At 44.7% G+C, this 24,286-nt stretch overlaps 1 protein-coding gene across 1 annotated transcript in view; it reads left to right on the forward strand.

The window, feature by feature from the left end:
* rspo2 (R-spondin 2) overlaps positions 1 to 9,821 on the forward strand; it is a 110,656-nt gene extending 100,835 nt beyond the window's left edge. The window contains exon 5 of the mRNA XM_063039052.1: positions 8,515 to 9,821. Coding sequence (XP_062895122.1) covers positions 8,515 to 8,630 — 116 coding nt within the window. The 3' untranslated portion in view covers positions 8,631 to 9,821. The remainder of the gene's footprint in view (positions 1 to 8,514) is intronic.
* The last annotated feature ends 14,465 nt before the right edge of the window (positions 9,822 to 24,286 follow it).

Below are 24,286 nucleotides of genomic sequence, written 5' to 3' on the forward strand. Positions count from 1 at the left end.
CACGTCTCATACCTTCAAAGTTACCTCTCTTTAAGTTCAGAACCTTTGTTTCTGAATTAACTATGTCACTCTCCATCTTAATGAAGAATTCCACCATATTATGGTCACTCTTACCCCAGGGGCCTCTCACGACAAGATTGCTAATTAACCCTTCCTCATTGCTCAAAACCCAGTCCAGAATAGCCTGCTCTCTAGTTGGTTCCTCGACATGTTGGTTCAAAAAACCATCTCGCATACATTCCAAGAAATCCTCTTCCCCAGCACCTTTACCAATTTGGTTCACCCAATCTACATGTAGATTGAAGTCACCCATTATAACTGCTGTTCCTTTATTGCACACATTTCTAATTTCCTGTTTAATACCATCTCCGACCTCACTGCTACTGTTAGGTGGCCTGTACACAACTTCCACCAGCGTCTTCTGCCCCTTAGTGTTACGCAGCTCTACCCATATCGATTCCACATCTTCCCGACTTATGTCCTTCCTTTCTATTGCGTTAATCTCTTCTTTAACCAGCAACGCCACCCCACCTCCCCTTCCTTCATGTCTATCCCTCCTGAATATTGAATATCCCTGAACGTTGAGCTCCCATCCCTGGTCACCCTGGAGCCATGTCTCTGTGATCCCAACTATATCATAATCATTAATAACAATCTGGACTTTCAATTCATCCACTTTATTACGAATGCTCCTTGCATTGACACACAAATATGGTGGAATTCTTCATTAAGATGGAGAGTGACATAGTTAATTCAGAAACAAAGGTTCTGAAATTAAAGAAGCGTAACTTTGAAGGTTTGAGACGTGAATTAGCTAAGATAGACTAGCAAATGATACTTAAAGGGTTGACGGTGGATATGCAATGGCAAACAGTTAAAGATCGCATGGATGAACTACAACAATTGTTCATCCCAGTTTGGCAAAAGAATAAACCAGGGAAGGTAGTACACCCATGGCTGACAAGGGAAATTAGGGAAAGTATCAATTCCAAAGAAGAAACATACAAATTAGCCAGAAAAAGCGGCTCACCTGAGGACTGGAAGAAATTCAGAGTCCAGCAGAGGAGGACCAAGGGCTTAATTAGGAAAGGGAAAAAAGATTATGAGAGAAAACTGGCAGAGAACATAAAAACTGACTGTAAAAGCTTTTATAGATACGTGAAAAGAAAAAGATTGGTTAAGACAAATGTAGGTCCCTTAGTCAGAAACAGGTGAATTGATCATGGGGAACAAGGACATGGCAGACCAATTGAATAACTACTTTGGTTCTGTCTTCACTAAGGAGGACATAAATAATCTTCTGGAAATAGTAGGGGACAGAGGGTCTAGTGAGATGGAGGAAATGAGGGAAATACATGTTAGTAGGGAAGTGGTGTTAGGTAAATTGAAGGGATTAAAGGCAGATAAATCCCCAGGGCCAGATGGTCTGCATCCCAGAGTGCTTAAGGAAGTAGCCCAAGAAACAGTAGATGCATTAGTGATAATTTTTCAAAACTCTTTAGATTCTGGACTAGTTCCTAAGGATTGGAGGGTGGCTAATGTAACCCCGCTTTTTAAAAAAAAGAGGGAGAGAGAAACCGGGGAATTATAGACTGGTTAGCCTAACATCGGTGTTGGGGAAAATGCTAGAGTCAGTTATCAAAAATGTGATAACAGCACATTTGGAAAGCGGTGAAATCATCGGACAAAGTCAGCATGGATTTGTGAAAGGAAAATCATGTCTGACGAATCTCATAGGATTTTTTGAGGATGTAACTAGTAGAGTGGATGGGGAGAACCAGTGGATGTGGTATACTTGGATTTTCAAAAGGCTTTTGATAAGGTCCCACACAGGAGATTAGTGTGCAAACTTAAAGGACACGGTATTGGGAGTAAGGTATTGATGTGGATAGAGAATTGGTTGGCAGGCAGGAAGCAAGGAATGGGAATAAACGGGACCTTTTCAGAACGGCAGGCAGTGACTAGTGGGGTACCGCAAGGCTCAGTGCTGGGACCCCAGTTGTTTACAATATATATTGACTTAGATGAGGGAATTAAATGCAGCATCTCCAAGTTTGCGGATGACATGAAGCTGGGCAGCAGTGTTAGCTGTGAGGAGGATGCTAAGAGGCTGCAGGGTGACTTGGATAGATTAGGTGAGTGGGCACATTCATGGCAGATGCAATTTAATGTGGATAAATGTGAGGTTATCCACTTTGGTGGCAAAACCAGGAAAACAGATTATTATCTGAATAGTGGCCGATTAGGAAAAGGGGAGGTGCAACGAGACCTGGGTGTCATTATACACCAGTCATTGTAAGTGGGCATGCAGGTACAGCAGGTGGTGAAAAAGGCGCATGGTATGCTGGCATTTATAGCAAGAGGATTTGAGTACAGGAGCAGAGAGGTTCTACTGCAGTTGTACAAGGCCTTGGTGAGACCACACCTGGAATATTGTGTGCAGTTTTGGTCCGCTAATCTGAGGAAAGACATGCTTGCCATAGAGGGAGTACAAAGAAGGTTCACCAGATTGATTTCTGGGATAGCAGGACTTTCATATGATGAAAGAGTGGATCGGCTAGGCTTATACTCACTGGAATTTAGAAGATTGAGGGGGGATCTTATTGAAACGTATAAAATCCTAAAGGGATTGGACAAGCTAGATACAGGAAGATTGTTCCCGATGTTGGGGAAGTCCAGAACGAGGGGCCACAGTTTGAGGATAGAGGGGAAGCCTTTTAGGACCGAGATGAGGAAAAACTTCTTCACACAAAGAGTGGTGAATCTGTGGAATTCTCTGCCACGGGAAACAGTTGAGGCCAGTTCATTGGCTATATCTAAGAGGGAGTTACATATGGCTCTTGTGGCTAAAGGGATCGGGGGTATGGAGAGAAGGCAGCTACAGGGTTCTGAGTTGGATGATCAGCCATGATCATACTGTATGGCGCTGCAGGCTCGAAGGGCCGGGTGGCCTACTCCTGCACCTATTTTCTATGTTTCTAAGAGAGCTGGGTGGACAAAACTCAATTCTCTTTCTCTAACTGGTGACCATCTTTATCCCAGCCAACCATGGGGGAAGTATAGTCATGAAGACTTAAGAACTAGGAACAGGAGTAGTCCATTCAAGTTGTCAAGCCTGCCCCACCATTCTCCTGTACTACCCCCATATCCCCACATTCCCTTAACATTCAGAAATCTATCCAGCAATCTTGAATGAACTCAGTGACTGTCTCTGCAGCGTGGGGGAAAGAGTTCTGAAGAGTCACCATGCATTGAGGGGAGATATTTCTCGTCCTCTTCTTCTTCACCCAACAGATTCTGAGATTCCATCCCCCGAAGGCTGCGGAAGATGAGTTGATTTGAAACAGGATTGATGCCCAGATGTTGATGGTTATGGAGATCAGGCCGAAAGCAGCTGATCCCTTCGTCTGAGACCGATACTGCTGTGAGACTCCTCAGCCAGGGGACACAACCTCCCCACACCTGGCCCGTGTCAAGCTTATGCACGCTGAGGAGGTGTTGTCTCCATCAGTTATCCATTGACAGGGGCTGGAATGCTGCACCTTCCCAATGATTGTCAGCACAGACCTGACTCCGGGTACTCACGTAGTGTGGGACCGGCCCAACCCTGGACCACACTTAGACACACCAGCAAACTCTTCAGAAGCACACCAAGCAGAAAAGTCTAGCAGTCTGCAATGCTAGTAACTTGAAGACTTTAAACACTAAGATTTCCACCTCACCGTGGAATATTCAACTGATGAAGTGAATGAGTTTGATAGGCTTTTTCCATTGAGAATGGGGGAGATTGAAACAAGAGGACATGAGTTGAGAATTAAAGGGCAAAAGTTTAGGGGTAACATGAGGGGGAACTTCTTTACTCAGAGAGTGGTAGCTGTGTGGAATGAGCTTCCAGCAGAAGTGGTTGAGGCAGATTCGATGTTGACGTTTAAAGTTAAATTGGATAGATATATGGACAGGAAAGGAATGGAGGGTTATGGGCTGAGTGCAGGTCGGTGGGACTAGGTGAGAGTATGAGTTCGGCATGGACTAGAAGGGCCGAGATGGCCTGTTTCTGTGCTGTAATTGTTATATGGTTATATGATACCAACCTGTAAATAGGATGTAGAAATGAAGCTGACTGAACCTCTGACTGATTTTATCTTAATTTTTGAACAAAGCATTCATAGTTTACTATCTGCTTTCAGTAACCTCAAGGCCTGGTTTAAGCAGAATGCTGAGCACCAAGTGGAGCCTCACAATCTTCACCTATGTGAATGTCATGAATTCGGGACAGGTCAGTGATTGGAGCCCACAGACTCCACGCTGCCTGGAGTGCAGGAAGCAAATACTGCACTGCTGACACAGACCACTCAGCCCCTCTGGCACTGGTGCTCCTGCCCCATAAAATCTCTTCCCACCTGTTTTCCATCCTTCCCCCCCCCCATTACCAGCTGTCCAGCTCCCCTCCTCTTCCCTCTCTCCCTTTGGAGTCAGTTCCATGCTTCCTAGGAAAGGAGGTCTCAATCTTCATCTTTCAACATGGGAATTAACACCTTCCTAACTGGATCAGGTCACACCAACCAGTTCAGCATTCCTGCAGGGAGTCATCCGTACATCTTCACCTGAGTGTATAGCACACCTGGAAATCCCAGGATCCTGACTGAAAATGAGCAGAAACGAGAGGAGATCTGCAGATGCTGGAAATCCCAGCAACACACACAAAATGCTGGAGGAACTCAGCAGGCCAGGCGGCAACTATAGAAAAGAGTACAGTCCACATTTTGGGCCAAAACCCGAGTCCTGCCGAAGGACTTTGACACGAAACGTCGACTGTACTTTTCTCCATAGATGCTGCCTGGCCTGCTGGGGTTTTCCAGCATTTTGTGTGTGTTGCTCTGAAAATTAGCAGTATCATTTCCCCAAAACAAGCATGATCACAGCAGGCAGGACTCCCCACGGTGACCTGAGATCACATACATGTGCATGTATTTATGTGTATGTGCACATGGATGTTTGTGAGAGAGTGTGTGTGTGTGTGTGTGTGTGTGTGTGTGTGTGTGTGTGTGTGTGTGTATGTATGTGTCTCAGGATGTGCCATATGTATGTGTGTCTGTGTTGAGCTTGTATGTAAATTCATCTGAGTGTGCACAAGTGCATATCAATGAGTGTATCTGAGAGTATGTTCTCACAAAAGTCTGTGTATCTGCATATCTGTTTGTGTGTGTGCCTGTGATGTGTGTCTGGGAGTATATGTGTATGTGAATGTGTGAGTGAGTATGTCTGACTGTATGTATCAGTGTGTGTATGTGTCTTTATTGAAGTGTCAGTGAGTTGTGTGTGTGTGTATGAGGGGGTGGAACAGAAGTAGGGGTGGATTACATATAAGCAAAGCACAAACCAATGGAGGAATTCACCAGTCAACACACACAAAATGCTGGAGGAACTTGGCAGGCCAGGCAGTATCTAGGGAGAGAGTACCGTTGACGTTTCGGGCCAAAACCCTTCGGCAGGACTGGAGAAAAAAATGCTGAGGAGTAGATTTAAAAGGTGGGGGAGGGAAGAGAGAAACACAAGGTGATGGGTGAAATCTGAAGGGGGAGGATGAAGTAAAGAGCATAGAAGCTGATTGGTGAAAGAAACAGAAGGCCATGAAAGAAAGAAAAGGGGAGAGGAGCACCAGAGAGAGAGGCAATGGGTGGGCAAGGAGTTAAGGTGAGAGAGGGAAAAGGGGAAATGGTGGAGAAGAGGGAGGCTGGGGGGCATTAGCGGTAGTTTGAAAATCAATGTTCATGCCATCAGGTTGGAGGCTACCCAAACGGAATAAAGGTGTTGTTCCTCCAACCTGAGTGTGGCTTCATCACGACAATGGATAAGTAAAGGTCATCTCTCTTGAAGTGTGGGAGACGGAGGGTAAACATACAGGGCTTTATAAAATCATGAGGGTGACACTGTACGTACAGTGAATGTACACTGTCTTATTCTCAGGGAAAGAAATTAAAAACTAGAGTGCATAGCTGTGAGGTGAGAGGGGATAGATTTTGGAATACTTGCCGAGTGGAATTAGCTATGCATGATATGAACAAAGAATATAGGACCCTTTTCTGACAATGATCCTCCTGGAATTTTAGGGTCCAAATCCCAGCAGGATCATTGTCAGAAAAGGGACCTCAGGGGGAACTTCTTCATGCAGAGGATGATGGTTATAAGGATTGAATTACCATAGGAAGTGGTTAGGCAGGTACAATGACAACATTTGAAAGATATTTTGACAGATGGGAGGGATTTAGAGGGATATGGACCAAACGTGGCAAATGGAACTAGCTTGGTGGAAGCCATAGTTGACATGGGCAAGTTGGGTCAAAGGCCTTGTCTCCTTGCTGTATTTGCTTATGTGATTCTAAAATCAAAGAAGTCATTTGATATGGAGGCTGTCAGTACTCTGGGTACTGATCCCCAATTGGCTGAGTCTGTACCTTGGCTAATTACTGTGGAATGATGGAAGGTTGCTTTGCCCATTAACAATGGGACTACACGAGGTCCTATCATTTTTACCTTGGCCCCCACTCCCTGTATGAGAGGAATGTAAAGTTCCGTAGCATTTGCAGGGATCGTCAGCCTTACACCATGGCTCCATCTATTTACAAAGGGAGTACAAAGAAGGTTCACCAGATTGATTCCTGGGATGGCAGGACTTTCATATGAAGAAAGACTGGATGAACTGGGCTTGTACTCGTTGGAATTTAGAAGATTGAGGGGGGATCTGATTGAAACGTATAAGATCCTAAAGGGATTGGACAGGCTAGATACAGGAAGATTGTTCCCGATGTTGGGGAAGTCCAGAACGAGGGGCCACCGTTTGAGGATAGAGGGGAAGCCTTTTAGGACCGAGATTAGGAAAAACTTCTTCACACAGAGAGTGGTGAATCTGTGGAATTCTCTGCCACAGGAAACTGTTGAGGCCAGTTCATTGGCTATATTTAAGAGGGAGTTAGATATGGCCCTTGTGGCTACGGGGGTCAGGGGGTATGGAGGGAAGGCTGGGGCCGGGTTCTGAGTTGGATGATCAGCCATGATCATAATAAATGGTGGTGCAGGCTCGAAGGGCCAAATGGCCTACTCCTGCACCTATTTTCTATGTTTCTATGTTTACAAATCCCTTTAATGGACCTTCAGTGTCTCACAATCTCCCTTAAACTTTAAGTATCATGTACTACTGCAGGAGGTGAGCTAGCAAGTGGTACTAAAGGCAGCCAAGCACACAAGAACACATGGCACAGGAGCAGGGGAAAGCCACTGAGTCCTAATATGTGCTGCCATCTATAAGACCATGGTTGTTATGATATTGCCCTCAATTCCACTTTCCTGTCTTTTACCCACACTCTCGGCCTATCTCAAGCTTGAATATATTCAGTGTCTGTCTCTTCAGCCCTCTGTTGCAAAGATACTCTGAGGGAAGAAATCCCTCTTCATCTGGTCCAGAAACTTTGCCTCCTAGGCCTGGATCTCTGCAAACACATCCCCAAAGCAAAACTCCCAGCTTTCACACCAGCCTCAATCCCACGGTTGTGGAGTGGAAGCACGTCATCTCTGGCTTTGCCTAAGACGACGCAATGCTCTGGCCCTGGGAGCCTGACATATTTCAATGAAATCACCTTTCAGGTTTCTCAGAAAATTAGAGTTCAGGCAGGTTCACCATGAAAGAACCTCTTGGTTGCAGGTGAATTTGTACAGAATAACTGGAGAAGTGAGGGGCATGTGGGAAGTGCTGGTTCACACATCTGTCAAGGCCAGCGAGACCAGGCAGTATGCAGCAATCTAGCCTTAATCAACCAAGATTCACAAGCTCAGAGCTGGGAGGCCACACTTACACTAATTAGACCAATGGCCAGAGCATTGTGTCTTATTAGGCAGGATGAGGATGATTTGCTTCCCATTCTGCAGGTTCTGAGGTGACTGAGGCTAGTGTGGGGATCACAGATGGGCAAGAGGTGGTTGATAAGGTGGGGGTGTAGCTTGTGATATGGGGTGCTCCTTTTACCACTGTGTGGGGTTTCTGTCTGCTCTGAATCAGGACTGAGGTTGTCACTACCACCCCAAATCTTTTCCACTTTGAATTGTTCTGGGCTAGATATTCCCAGGATCAGTGGGGATGTTGCATTTCTTCAAGGAGTCTTTGAGAACATCCTTGAAGTTTTGCCTCTTGTCTGCCTCTAAGTTCTGGCTGTGGCGGCAGTCTCCTTTATGGCCAGAACGCAGAAGAGGGTCCCAGGATTTACTGATGTTAAATGAACAGCAATATATTTCCCAGGAAAGTTGGAGGGGTGGTGGTGTTCCCTTGATACTGGATGGTGGAGAGTGCATCTTTTCATTGGAAGACTCCACAGTCTGAATCTTTCCAGGCTTCAAGAGGCAGTTTCTGTCAGAAGCCCCAGTTTCCTTAGGGTAAAGAGGGATGGGATTAGGCAGATGAACAAATGCCTCATGTCTGCAGAGACGAGAACCCTGACTAACTGTCGTTCTTTCCTTTGGCAGAGAAAAAGCAAAGAGCAAAAGTGAAGGGAGCAGACAAGAAGAAGAAGAAGAGAGCTCGTGCTAAGGAACGCAAGCAATTTGTGGCGCTGCAAACCACAGGGAGCACTGACCTATAAAAAAGACAAGCCATTTAATCTACAACATACATCAAGCTGCTCGTCCTTCCTACACTCCTGCAGTTGTGCTGCTTTTGACGATATTAGTGGCAGAAATGAAAGAAAGAGGAAAAGTCCATCAAAAATTTTATTTATACATCAGGCGTTTGCTGTTCCCTGTTTGACCTGTAAAGAACAAGCTTGGTGTGGCAAAGACTCTTACAAAAGCCACTGAAAGTTTGCATTAAGATAATTTAAAACATGCAAGGTTAGCCCCTGCTTGTAGAGTTGCCCAGAGTTGGAGAACAAGATGTGTCTATTTAAATGCAGGAAGACTTTTGAACACAGGACAAGGACTGTTCATTACATGGAGTCTGCATTTTCCGTTTGTCCTACATCCCAGGAAGACCCCATATGTGTACAAGCACTGCCAAGCTGCAATGTTATGCAGGGTTTGCCACAGGTCCTAGGGACATCACCTACATAAAACGCTTTAAAGGCTATAACTGTATAATCAAAGCAATGACTGTCTCCTTGTTGCTTGACTGGTGTGTACACAGTGCTGAGTCTATCCATAATAAACTTATTCACTGTGTTTATATGTATGTATATATATATATATATATATATATAGATAGATGGCTATGTATTTGTATGTGTGTGTATGTGTATATATATGTGTGTAATTTTATATATACACACACTTACACTTTAATTGTTGGCCATCTGCTTCATAGTACCTGGTACTATTTCTCTGATAACTGTATTTTGGGGTGTCCAGTGGTGTGTGTGGAGAGATGTGTATCTGTTGACATCTAATTCCTGCTCTAACCCCAAGATGGTCTTTGGATCTTCAGTAAACTGGTAAATTAGTCTACTATTGTCGCATGTACTGAGGTAAAGGGAAGAACTTGTGTACCCTTCATACAGATCAATTCATTACAACAGTAATGAGGTGGTACAAGATAGAGCATGAACAGAATGCAGAATAAAGTGTTACAGTTACAGACAAATTGCAGTGCAGGTAGAAAATAAAGCACCAGGTCATGATGAGGTAGACTATGAGGTCAAAAGTCCATCTTAATGTACTAGGGGACTGATGAATAATTTTATAACAGCAGGATAAAATCTGTCCTTGAGCCTGGTGGTACATGCTTTCAGGTTTAGTATCCTCTGCTCAATGAGATGAGACAGAAGAGAGAATATCTGGGTTGGTGGAGTCTTTGATAATGTTGGCTGCATTATGAGGCAGCGAGAAATGTAGACAGAGTACACGGAGAGGAGACTGTTTTCCGGAATTCGCTGGACTGTGTCCACCACTATCTCCAGTTTTTTTTTTATGGTCTCAGGAAGAAGAATTACCATACCAAGAGCTGCTGCATTCAGATAGGATGCTTTCTGTGGTGCACCGATAAAAACTGGTGAGGACCAAAGGCAACATGCCAAACTTCTTAAGCCTCCAGAGGAAGTAGAGGCGTTGGTGAGCTTTCTTGGTCTAAATGCTAGAAGTACTCAGTGGTCAGTCAGAGACAGAGTTCTGATGAAAGGTTATTAACAAAGAACATAGAACAATACAGCACAGTAGAGGCCCTTTGGCACGCACTATTGTGCCAACCTTTTAACATAATCGAAGATCAAGATAACCCTTCTGCCCTACATTGCTCTCCAGTTCTCTATCATCCATCTAAGAGATCCTTAAATGTCCCTAATGTATCTGCCTCCACAAGCACCACTGGCAGGATGTTACCACTCACTGTGTAAGGAACTTACCTCTGTGACCCTGCCTGTACTTCCCTCTAATCACCTTAAAATTATGTCTGCTTGTATCAGCCATTTTTGCCCTGGGAGGAAGTCTCTGGCTATCCACTCTATCTATGCCACTGATCATCTTGTACCCTTCTAGCGAGTCACTGCTTATCCTCCTTTGCTCCAGAGAGAAAAGCCCAAGCTCGCTCAACCTATGTTCATAAGACATACTCTCTAATCCAGGCAGCATTCTGGTAAATCTCCTCTGCATTCTCTCTACAACTTCCTCATCCTTCCTAAAGGATGAGGCATCTAGGACTGAACACAATATTCCACACCTGTCCTGACCAGAGTTTTATAGAGCTGCAACATTACCTTATGGTTTTTAATCTCAGTCCCCCGCCTAATGAAGGCCAACACATCATACTCCTTCTTAACCAACTATCATCTTGCGCAACAACTTTATAGGATCTATGGATGGGGATCCCAAGATCCACCTGTTCCTCCAAGTTGTCAAGAATCCTGCCATTAATCCTGTATTCTGCTTTCAAATTCAACCTTCCAAAGTTAATCACTTCACACTTTTCCGGGTTGAACTCTATCTGCTGCTTTGCAGCCCAGCTCTGCGTCTTGTCTGCTGCAACCTACAACCACCCTGTACACTATCCACAACTCCAGCAACTTCTGAGTCGTCTGCAAACTTACTAATAGCCCTTCCACTTCTTCATCCAAGTCACTTATAAAAATCACAAAGACAGGGGTCCTGGAAGAGATCCCTGTGGAGCACCATTGGTCACTGACCTCCAGACAGAATACACTCCATCTACGATCAGCCTCTGCCTTCTCTGGGCAAGCCAATTCTGTATCCACACAGCCAGGTTTCCCCGGATCCCATACCTCCTGACTTTCAGAATAGGGGGACACCTTCTCAAACACCTTACACCACATCCACGTTGATCTACCTTCATCAACGTGCTGCCTTCATCCTCAAAGAATTGAATCAGGCTTCTGGGGTATGACAGGCCTTTTTGCTTCTGGAATACTTGCAGAGTGGGATTGAGCATGGGTTGAGAATGACCGGGGTTCAAATCCCAACAGGTTCATTATTGGAAAACTCAGGTGTGGTGGACTTACAGAAGGAGGAGAACGGATTCCTTAGGACAGTAACACAACTGAGAGGTCACTGTCAGCCAGAGGGAGGGCTGAGGTGGGCTTTGTATTCTAGTACTGGAAGGCTACGGAGTTGGATAAGGCTATCAAAGGGTCCAAGGAAGCTGTCCCCATGCAAAACTTAGAGCCATAAGTATAAGGGGCTCGCCAATTAACCCCGTGAGGAATTCAGATGAAGGAGAGGGTGGAATTGGAGGGGCTGGCATAGAGTGGAATCACCAGCATAGAGCAGAGGGGACAAGTGGCCTGTAAAGCTGTATCAGCAGTTATGGGGTTAACGCAACATCTCTGATTGGACTCTGCAGGGTTTGTTTCACAAACTGAAGGGATGGCAAAGCAGGCTGCATATAAATAACCATTCACCAGTCCATAGAGCAAGAATGGATCCTACACCGCCAGCCACACAGTTGGTGTCTGCTCTGAGATTCAGTGCTTGCTTACATCAAAATATTCAGAGGCATGAAAGTATGCTCATGAGCCAGTTTCTGTGTTGGATGGAGACTACAGTCACTGATTGGTTTCTATGTGCTGTAACCTAGCTGTATTTTTCTTAGGTGGACTAAAGCTTTAATCTGGATCCCTCACCCACATCCAGAGCCCTGTTGCACTGTCCCACACCTTCCACCCAAAGCTCTCACCCAACTCCGCCCATTACCCACCCAGCTTTAAGGTCAGGGATAGCTAGGTGAGCAGTTACTTATAGAAACTGAGTTTTATTAAAAACGTCAACCTCCTACTCTGCCCTCGCCCAAGTGTTCAAGCCAAGTTTATTGTAATGTGTACGTATATGGTGAAGTACAGGTACACAATGAAAAACTTACTTGTAGCAGAATTACAGGCAGGTATGTTGAGACAACACGCTGAATATAAATGATGCATGAATTATAGTGAAGATAGAGAAGAAAAAATGCACTGTGCAAACACAGGATATCACCACAAGAAACAAAGGCACTATCCAAGACAAGTCCATGGTAGTGCAAGAGCTGCTCCATAGCGTTCCATTGCTGAGATAGGGTTAGGATTGTGCAGGCCGATTCAAGAATCTGATGGCTGTGGAGAAAGCAGCTGCTCCTGAACCTGGTTCCTAAAAGTGGGACAAAAGGCTCCGGTACGTCCTACCTGCTGGTAGCAGCGAGAAGATGGCATGATCCAGATGATCAGGATTGTTGCTGGTGGATGCTGCCTTCTTGGGGCAGCACCTCCTGTAGGCGCTGTCAGTGGTGGGGAAGTCTGTGCTTTTGATGAGCTAGGTGAAGCCCACTACTCTCTACAGCCTCTTGCCTTCCCGTGTTTTGGCAAGCCGTACCAGGCCACCAGTCAGGATATGTTCAACGGTGTAGAGGTAGAAGTTTCTTTGAGTATTTGGTGATGTGCTAAATCCCCTTAAGCTTATAATAAAGTAGAGGCACTGGCATGCCTTCTTAATGATTGTATTTATGTGCTGGGACCAGGACAATTTAACTGAGTTCAACAGCTTCCGGCGTTTACTTCTCCCACTCTGTCTCTTGTTTCATTACTTACCTACCATTGCATTTCTCTGTAAAGTCATAGAAAAGTACAGCACAGGAACAGACCCTTCGGCCCATCTAGTCTGTGCCGAACCATTTAAACTGCTTATTCCCATTGACCTACACCAGGACTATAGCCCTCTATAGCCCTACAATCCATGTACCTATCCAAACTTCTCTTAAATATTGAAACCAAGCTCACATGCAGCATTTGCACTGGTTCCACACTCTCTCAACACTCTGAGTGATGAAGTTCCCCCTCATGTTCCCCTTAAACTTTTCACCTTTCACCCTTAACCCATGACATATAGTTGTAGTTTCACACAACCTCAGTGGAAAAAGCCTGCTTGCATTTACCCTATCTATACTCCTCATAATTCTATATATCTTTATCAAATCTCCTCTCAATCTTCTACATTCCAAGGAATAAAGTCATAGCCTGTTTATTCTTTCTATATAACTCGGGTTCTCTACAGCCAGCAACATCCTTGTAAATTTTCTCTGTATTCTTTCAATCTTATTTATATCTTTCCTATGGGTAGGTAACCAAAACTGCACAAAATACTCCATATTAGGCCTCTCCAACGTCTATACAATTTCAACATAACACCCCAACTTCTGTACTCAATACTTCGATTTATGAAGGCCAATGTACTAAAAGCATTCTTTATGACCTTTTCTACCTGTGGGCAATTTTCAATGAATTATGCACCTGTATTCCCGGACCCCTTTGTTCTACCACACTCCCCAGTGCCCTACTATTCACTGTGTAAGACCTGACCTGATTGGTCCTACCAAAGCGTAACACTTCACACTTCTCTGCAATAAATTCCATCTGTCATTTTTCAGCCTATTTTTCCAGCTGGCCCAGATTCCACTGCAAGCCATGATAGTCTTCCTCGTAGCCCACTACACCACCAATCTTGTTGTCATCCACAAATTTGCCAATCCATTTAACCACATTATCACCCAGATAGTTGATATAAATGACAAACAACAACAGACTCAACACCGATCCCTGTGGCACTCCTCTAGTCACAATCTTTCAGTCAGAGAGGCAACCATCTACTACCACTCTCTGGTTTCTCCCACAAAGCCAAATGTCTAATCCAATTTACTACCTCACCCTGAATACTGAACAACTAAACCTTGACCAGTCTCCCTTGTCAAAGGTCTTGCTGAAGTCCATTTAGCCAACATCCACTACAGTCTTCATCAACTTTCCTGGTAACTTAGGTTGAAAAAAATCTATAAATTGGTTCGATATGACCTACCATGCTGACTATCCTTAACCAGTCTATGTCTATTCAAATACTCAGTCCCTTAGAATACCTTCCAATAGCTTTCCCACTAGTGATATCACGCTCATCGGCCTATAACTTCCTGGTTTATTTTTAGAGACTTTTTTAATACAGCGGAACAACATTGGTTATCCTCCAATTGTCTGGTACTTCACATGTTGCTAAGGATCAGGGCCCCAACAATTTCTGCACTTGCTTCCAACAGGGTTCAAGGGAACACCTTGTCAGGCACTGGGGATTTATCCACCATAGTTTGCCTCAAGGCAGCAAACACCTCCTCCTCTGTAATCTGTATAGGCTCTCTGAAGTTGACGCCATTTCCCCTCACTTCTATTGACTCTGTGTAAATACAGATGCAAACAATTAATTTAAGATCTCCCCTATCTTTTTTGATAGGGGAGATCTTAAATTAATTGCTTGCATTTGCATGCATGGATTACTGTTCTGGTCCAATTTTGTCCCTTGTAATCCATTTGCTCTTAACATATGTGTAGGATTCTTATCGTACCTTAAGTTTCTCTTTCACCTTGTCTGCTAAGGCAACTTCATGCCTTTTTTAACCCTCCTGATTTCTTTCTTAAGTGTTCTCTTGCATTTCTTATACTCCATAAGCACCTCAATTGTTCCTACCTGGCTATGCCTGCAATACACTTCCTTTTATTTCTTAATCAGGGCATCAATGTCTCTTGAAAACCAAGGTTCCCTAAACCTGTTATCTTTACCTTTTATTCTGACAGGCACATACAAGGTTTGTACTCTCAAAATTTCACTTTTGAAGGCCTCCCACTTACCAAGTACACCCTTGCCAGAAAGCTGCCTGTCCCAATCCATGCTCGCCAGATCCTTTCTGATACCATTGTAACTGGTCTTTCTCCGATTTAGAATCTCAACCCATGGACCAGACCTATTTATTTACATATTTACTTTGAAACTAATGGCATTGTGATGACTGGATGCAAAGCATTCCCCTACACAAACTTCTGTCACCTGCCCTGTCTCATTCCTTAGTAGCATTTTAAGTATCGCACACTCTCTTGCTGGGACTTTATGGACTGATTAAGGAAACTTTCCTGAACACATTCAGCAAGTTCTATCCCATCTAGTCCTTTTACAGTATGACAGTCCCAGTCTATATGTGGGAAGCTAAAATCACCTACTATACCAACCTTACGTTTCTTGCATCAGTCTACGATCTCCCTCAAGCTGTTGGGTGGTCTGTAATATAGCCCCATTAATAGGGGCACTGTCGTGACATTTTCCTTGACTAGTAATGCCAACCCTCCTCCCATAATCTCTCCCACTCTGTCTCATCTACAACAATGGAACCACGAAATACTGAGCTGCCAGTTCTGCCCCTTCTGCAACCATTTCACTTATAGCTACAATATCATAACCCCAGCTTTTGATCCACGCTCTGAGCTCATCTGCCTTTCCTACAGTACTTTTTGCAGCTCAGGACATTAGCCGCACCATGCTCAACCTTTGGATTCCTGACTTTGAGATTTTAACAATATCAGTCCCCACAACCTCTCCACTATCTGTTCTATTCCCCTGCAAGTCTAGTTTAACCCCCCCCATCACCCCATGCAGCACTAGCAAACCTTCCCACTATCCTTCCCTTTTCACACAATCTTCCTATACAGACCTCTCTTCCATCCCTTTCTTCTCTCTCTTTTCTCTGCATCGTAACATCTGTTTATTCTATTTTCCCCAGACAGAGAGAAGGTCATTGACTTCAAACATCGACTGTGTTTTCCTTCTCTGATGCTGCTGCCCCACTGAGTGTTCCCAGCATTCTCTACTATAACGAGACAACAAAAGATAATCACAGAGTGGGCAACATCTGGTAAAGGGAAGGCGGATGATCATTCTTGATAGAGTTGATAGCAACAGAAATTAAAAACACGAGGACTCTGTTAATAGATCTGACCTTCAACGGGCAGAGGAGAGAGAACATGAAGAGATTAGTTGACAGAAGTGCAAATTCGCTATCCCACCATCTTAGTGATGCTGTGATGGAGCGTCTGTTCTAAGCTTGGTCTGACCATGCTCACTGTTTACAGTGTGGTTCACTCTTTGCTTAAACCTCTTCATAGCTATGGAGCGTCACTCCATAACTGCATTGATTTACACTTCTTTTTAAAGGTTTTCGCCCATTTCTCTTTATGTTAAAGTTTTTAATTGACTTTTTAAACCTATTGCCCAATTTAATGTGTTAACATCCTGAAGCTATTTCTCAAAAGAAAACAGAATGATTCAGTGTTAGGTGTGGATAAATATATGGAGAGAGTTCACCACCTTCTTGTAGATGGTAAAAAGACCTTGGGCTGTCAGGACGTGAGTCAGTCGATATATAATACCTAGCCTCTGACCAGCTTTCATGGTCATGGTACTTACATGACTGGTCCAGGTCAATCTCTAGGCAATGGTGGCTACCTGCAAGTTGGTGGCGAGAGATTGTGCTGTGGTAATGCCATTGAATGCTGTAGATAAGCAACCCAAATCTGTGTGTCAAGTGACAGTCGCATTACAAAAGTGCCAGACAATGACCATCTCCGCGGGCACCCTAGTGATGAGAGTGTTACTTGTCACTTAGCAGTCTTTGCTATGTGCAGCATTAGGGTTTTTCATTTGCAACCATCAGTGAACATCCCCACATCTGACCTTACGACAGGAGCAAGGGTGTTGAAGTGGCTGAAAATGCCCCGAAGAACTCTGGCCAACCACTAGAGTGATCTCCCATTGACACCCAGTAATTTCAGGCTTGCAGGGGCTCCATATGGACAAAAGATCACAACTGATGTCACTGTAAGCTCAGCTCTGCATTTCCACTCACCCTTGCCGATCTTTCACCTTTTTCCTTCCCAGCAATCTGTCCACATCCATCTTAATAATATTCTGCAGAGCATGCACGCAGGCACACCTCGACACACTCATTGCCACACAGACACAAATACACACTCGGACACAAACACACGGGGACACTCATTTCCATTTGTGCATTAATAATGAAATGTTATTAAAAACTCACCGAATGTACCTTGTGATTACTCATAGGCTGATTACATGAGTTAATTACGGAACGATAGATAACCTGTTTGTAGTTAATTCGAGACAGATTTGGCCAGATGGAGCAAGGAAGCAAGCTGCCGGAAGATCTCAGTGGGTCAGGCGGCAACTGTCGAGCAAAGGGATGGTTAGCCGGCTGACTTCTTTCAGCAGTCTGTACTTTGCTCCAGATTCCAAAGTCTGCTGCCGCTTGTATCACTGCCGGCCAGATGAAGATTTGACATCCAGGACAAATAAATCTTGCCTCACTTTTGACTGTATATTGGTCCAGTTGCACTGAAACAGAAAGGGAATCCGGTGCTGGATAGTTTTAATGCTTGGAAGGTGAATGAGAAACCTGAATTGAAATTTAGTTTCCTTGATAGCCACACAATTGAGGTCTGCTGCCTTTGCATTACACCGGGCAGGTCAAGGCCAGTGACAGGAACGAAACGTCACCCTGATCCTCGGAACTGCACACATTATGCATCAAGTGAGTGTGCCCAGTCTAGCTGTCAGACTGCCCCTCAATAAACAAGTTTTATTCCACACCCACGCTGAGTACTTAATCCAAACTGTCCACATGCAGAACCATTTCCTAGTGTGAAAATTATTAAAACGTGTGCATAATGCTGTGGTCTCACCATGAATAAAGTGAGATCTTGCTTCTACATCAGACATACATGAAACATTCAACATTCTCCCCGCGGCCTCATAGTAAGCCCACTGACCCAATCTCCAGTCCTCACACTAAACCACTGACCCACTGTCCCCACCCCCACCACAGCTCTGCGTCAATCCCATCTGTTTTCTTCAAGCGAAGGAATTTTATTCCACTTTGATGAAAATGACAAAAACTAATCTAATGTCATCTAAATTAATCTCACTGCCCTGCTCTCTCCCCAGAGCACTCTTAACCCACTCCCGGCTTTCTTCCCCCAGCCTTTTACCAAGCCCAAACTAATCCCACTGCCTCACCCTCTCGTGACATCCCTATACCAGTGCCTAAACTAAGTCCACGCCCAGTGCTCTCCCCACATTCCTGTATCAGTCCCCAAACTACTCCCGTTGCCCTGTTCTCTGCCCAGATCCCTGTATTAGAGTCGAACCTAATCGTATTGCCCTGCTCTCTTCCCACAGCCCTGTATAAACCCCAGCCTGATCCCACTCCCTGTCCTCCCACCGTGTCAGTGAATTAATTCCATATTTACATCCATGCTGATACTGCACATCCACTGGAAGTGAAATCCTCCCGCACTGTGCTCCTCCTGGATGGCTCATCTCTGCTCCGCTTACTGATTCCTTTCCCATCTCTCCTGCCCGTCCTTTGGCTGCTGATAAACACCAGTGGTCTCAAAGAAATTCTTTCTCATCTCTGGATGTTAAAACCTGATCTCTTATTGAGAATTTGAAGGAAGCAGCAAGATGGTTATAGGCACTGTGTAAGCAGGAAGGATGGATGAGTTTAGAAGTTCTGATTTAAAGCCAGATGTTGGAGGTCAGAGATCTTTTCAGGAATGAGTCTGCCAACAGCCACACCTGCTCTGAGGGGTTGAAAATTCCCCATCCACCAACCCCCCTGTGGCAGATGCATCTGGCCATGAGCACCACGGCCCCTCTTCATATAGAGGATATTCCCCAGCATGTTATGCCAAACGGGGCAGAACCACAGCGCATCTGGCATCCACTCAATACTGAGCATCCGTGAGACGCTGAGGTCCTTCATCAGAAGTTTTCGCCGTCCCAGTCGGTAACCTCGCGGCCGACACACCGCCCTCGCCCACCGTCACTGTCAGACTCGGGTCAATGGGCTGTGCAGGAGGGCAGGTAGGGAGCAGCCTCAGGTCTGTCCACCTGAAGCTGATGAGGTCCCCGCCCAGTGAAGCTGCAGTTGGACCCCACGCTGCTCAACATCACCAGCAGCGGGTGATAGAGCTCAGTGACCTCACGGGGGATCGGATGCAAGCTCTGCAGTCTGCCTCATCTGGTTGTGGATGGGGGTAACGGGTGGAGGGGGCTCCAGGGTCGACCCCTACCCTCAGTGAGGGTGGAGCAGCCTGAGAGTGCTGGGGACAAGACTGACCTATATATAACCACGTTCAGGGTGCTCGGTCTCTAACCCTCCTGAGACCCCACTGGCACAGAAACCCATCTCCATTCACTCCATGACAGACAGCACCAGGGACAGTAAAGGCCACGGCACCAGCCACACTCCAGTTGTGGTTCTGAACCAGCTGCACCTCCAGTCACAACACTGGTAACTACCTGACCACAGGTACATCCCAGGTAAGGAGGCAGCATAAACCAGCCCATCTCATCATCACACAATCAACCCACTTTCAGTCAGCAGTACAGTGATAGAAGTTGTCATCTATACTGTCGTCATTTACTGTTTACTTACCAATAACTTCTCATTGACTTCAGAACTCAAGGAGCACAATACAATCATGGCTGATCTGTGTTAACCTCAGTTCCACTTCTGTGCCAGCTTCCCAGCTTCTGTTCTTTGATCTGTCGATATTTATCCATCACAACTTAAATACATCTCATGATCCAGCTTCCACCACTCTCGGGTTTAGAGATTTCCAGAGGTTCACCATCCACTGCCCCCTCAGGCACAGATAAGCCGGATGGTAAGGCTTTTCCCAGAGTAGGGGAGTCCAAAACTAGGTGGTATAGGTTTAGGGTGAGAGAGAACAGGTCTAAAAGTGACCTGAGAGGCAACATTTTCACACAGAGGATGGTGAAAATATGAAACGAGCTGTCAGTGGAAGTGATTGAAGCAGGTACAATAGAGTGATTTGGTGGAGCAGGTCTTAGAGGGGTATGGGCTGAATTCAGGAAATCCGGTCTAGCTGGGTGAGCACCATGGCTAGCATGGACTTGTTGGGCCAAAGGGTCAGTATCTGTGCTCTATTGCTCTATGAAGAAATTTCTATGCGCCTGTGTTAAAAAATCAGCCCTGACTTTGTAGCTATATCCTATTGCTTGTGACTCTCCCACAAGTGAAAGCATCCTAACATTGACCTTGTCAAGTTCCCTTAGGGTCTTATATGTTTGAAAATGGTTACCTCAAAACATTTCACTCTCATACCAACAGTGATCCATCTTTCCTGGACGGGGAAGGTTGATACATAAAATTGGGATAGAATTCACTTCCCCAAAAATAAAAGCAAAGAAATTTCTGGGGCCTCAGAGGCAGAAAAGGGGGTAAAGGATGTGGTTGATCAGTTCTCGGGAGAAGCACACTGTTCTAGGACGATCACTTTTACCATACGGGTTCCATTCTGTGACCTTAGGGCTCAATCACTTCTGCTGAATTAAGGTACTATTAGAATCTCTCTCAATAAATTGCTGTTTATTGAAAAATTTCCCATTAGTTGCTTTTAATCCCACGCCATGTCACATGATAATTACAAACCCTTATTAGTACATCCAGTGGACTAGCCCCAGGGATCAATGACACTGTTACCATAAACCCAAGTTGTCTATCTAATACTTATCTCCTTGCTGTTCCGAAGAATGATCTGTACACAAGTGAACAGTGCCATTGAAGAGACTTGGAATGGCTCAGTCATTGGGAATATTCTTCAGCATAATTGCTTTGACTGCTATTCACTGGGAGCTAAGTTAAAACTTAAGGAACACTTGACATGGATACCCTAGTCATTATACACAGTTATAAGAAGCAGAGATGTCAAACCCACTCAATGGACAACAATCTGCATTTATATACTGTTTAACATGGCTCAGAGTACTCATATCAAAATTAGGTGACTTAGTAACCAAAGAACTTGGTTAAAGGGCTGGATTTTAGAGGCTTTTAAAAGAGGGATTTGGTAAGTAGCAAACACAAAATAATCTGCAGATGCTGGGGTCAAAGCAACACTCACAACATGCTGGAGGAACTCAGCAGGTCGGGCAGCATCCGTGGAAAAGATTGGTCGACGTTTCGGGCTGGAACCCTTCATCAGGCCTGTAGGGGGAAGGGGCAGAGGCCCTATAAAGAAGGTGGGGGGAGGGTGGGAAGGAGAAGGCTGGTAGGTTCCAGGTGAAAAACCAGTAAGGGGAAAGATAAAGGGGTGGGGCAAGGGAGGCAGGGAGGTGGTCAGATTCCAGAGGTGGGGCCCAGGCAGTTGAAGGCACAGCCACCAGTGGTGGAGCGATGGGAATCAGAGAGAATCAAGTGACCGGATCAGTAAATCTATGAAAGTCAATATTCCAGGTTAGAACAGAAATGTTTTGATCAGAGAATTTGTGAATGATGAATCAGGAAGAGATCAAACTGTTGTTGCTTTGCCCTCATTTCAAAGTATACTAGATGTAGACTATACCACTGTGCCTTCAATATCTGTTGGAAGAAATTATCAGTGATATTCCTTCACTGATATATTCATGATGCTGATATTATTCCTAGGATCAATCATATCAGTATTGGAGCATTCAGGAAGTGACCAAGTTATGGAGGAAAGGCAAGCTAAATGGCATGGGTAACATTCATTTAATTGCTAAACAGTGATCTTGCAGTCTGCTTCCTGTTACCATAATAAAAATCACACTGCGATTGTAATTTTAGTTTGCTAACAACTGATGTGCTTTGATACCACCAGGGTCTAGCTGTGTAGAGTGCTTCTTTTCCCTGTACTTAAAACATTGTGAAATTAAGAATTGAATTTGAATTTTCAGCAGTGACCCAAGATCAGACAGCTCAGTGGAAAATTCTCCTTACTTTGAGCCCCCGAGCTTCCTGCAATGCTCAGTTGAAAGGACAACCAAGAGATCCTATCCTTGGCCAGGGAAAACATGGGAGTCCCAATCCCTCCAGTTTCATTGACACCAACTCCCGTCCAGGCAAGCCTGCTGGTTTCCCACCCAGTCACGCAGCAGCACCAAGAATGAGACATTGTTAGATGGACAGAACTGTAATTCATAAAAGATCTGCCAAATCTAGAGTCCCAGCACCAACATCCCTCCTTCATGAGGATGGGGGCAATATCTGAGTGACCCAGCTCAGATTTTAAGGTCCTGTTCAACATCATAGAAACAAATTCTCTCTCTCTACCAAAGTGCATTTATTATCAAAGTACACATGTCACCATATGCAACCTTGTGATTCATTTCCTACGGAATACTTAATAAATCCATAATAGAATAGTAATCATAATAGTATCAATGAAAGACCGTGCCAGCTTGGGTGTTCAACCAGTGTGCAAAGACATCAAACTGTAAATACAAAAGAAAGAAATAATAATAAATAAATAAGCAATAAATATTGAGAACGTGAACATAGAACAGAAAACATAGCCATCTACAGCACATTACAAGCCCTTTGGCCCACAATGTTGTGCTGACCATGTAACTTACTCTAGAAACTGCCTAGAATTCCCCTACTGCATAGCCCTCTATTTTCCTAAGCTCAATGTACCGATCCAAGAGTCTGTTAAAACACTTTATTGTAATAGAACATGGACGTATAGAACTTGAGATGAAGAGTCCTCGAAAGTGAGTCCATAGGTTGGGGGAACATTTTAATGATGGGGCAAGGGAAGTTAAGTGAAGTTATCCCCTTTGGCTCAAGAGGCTGATGGTGGTGTGATTCCTAGGGCTTCTGTACCTTATTCCTAACAGCAGAAGTGAGAAAAGAGCATGGCCTGGGTGGTTGGGGTCCCGGATGATGCATGCTGCTTTCCTGCAACAACTGGGTTATATCATTACTTTTTGTAGAATTTGCCATTGAAGGGTCTTGATGTTTCCATATCAGGTAGTGATGCAGCCAGTTAATATACTCTCCACCATACATCTAGAGAAGTTTGTCAAAGTTTTAGATTTCATGCCAAATCTTTGCAAACTCCTAAGGAAGCAGAGGTGCTGCCGTAATTTCTTCATATTTATGTGCTGGGCCAAGGAGAGGTCCGCTTGATAACACTGAGGAATTTAGAGTTACTGTCTCATTCCACCTCTGATCCCCCAGTGAGGACTGGCTCATGGACCTCTTATTTCCTCCTCCTGAAGTCAATAATCAGCTCTTTGGTCTTGCTGACATTGAGTGAGAGGTTGTTGTTATGGCACCACTCAGACTGATTTTCAATCTCTTTCCTATATGCTGATTCATCACCACCTTTGAGTCAGCCTGTGTTTTCAGCAAACTTAAATATGGTTTTGGAGCTGTGCTTAGCCACATAGTCATAGGTGTGAAGCGAGTAGAGCAGGGGGCTAAGCACACAGTTCTGTGGTGCACCTGTACTCCTCGAGGTTGTGGAGGAGATGCTGTTGTCAATCTGAACTGACTGGGATCTGCAAGTGAAGAAATTGAGCATCCATTTGCACAAGGTGGTATTGAGGTTGAGGCCTTGAAGCGTACTGATTAGTTTTGAGGGGATGATGATATTGAACGCCAAGCTGTAGTTGATAAAGAGCATCCTGATGTATGCACCTTTGCTGCCCAGATGTTCCAGGGTTGAGTGCAGAGCCAATGAGGTGGCATCTGTTGTGGATCTGTTACTCCAGTAGGCAATTTGGAGAGAATTCAAGTCGCTTCTCAAGTAGGAGTTGATATGTTTTATCATATTCATCACAGTGGATGCAAGTGCTACTGGACGATAGTCATCGGAGCAAGTTACCACGTTCTTCTTAGGGACCAGTAGAAGTGAAGTCTGCTTGAAGCAGGTGGGTATCTCAGACTACTGAAGCGAGAGGTTAAAGATCTCAGTGAATAGTCCAGCCAGTTAATCAGCACAGGTCTTTAGTACTTGGCCAGGTACCCTGTCTGGGCTGGATGCTTTTCGTGGGTTTATCCTCCTGAAGGCTGCTCACACATCAGTCCAAGGGACTGAAATCTCAGGATCATCAATCCATTTAACAGAGGAAGTGTCTCATTGGGCTCTTCTTCCTCACCTCTGCCTCC

This window comes from Mobula hypostoma, chromosome 1, assembly GCF_963921235.1.
Source record: "Mobula hypostoma chromosome 1, sMobHyp1.1, whole genome shotgun sequence".
Taxonomy (NCBI): Eukaryota; Metazoa; Chordata; class Chondrichthyes; order Myliobatiformes; family Myliobatidae; genus Mobula; species Mobula hypostoma.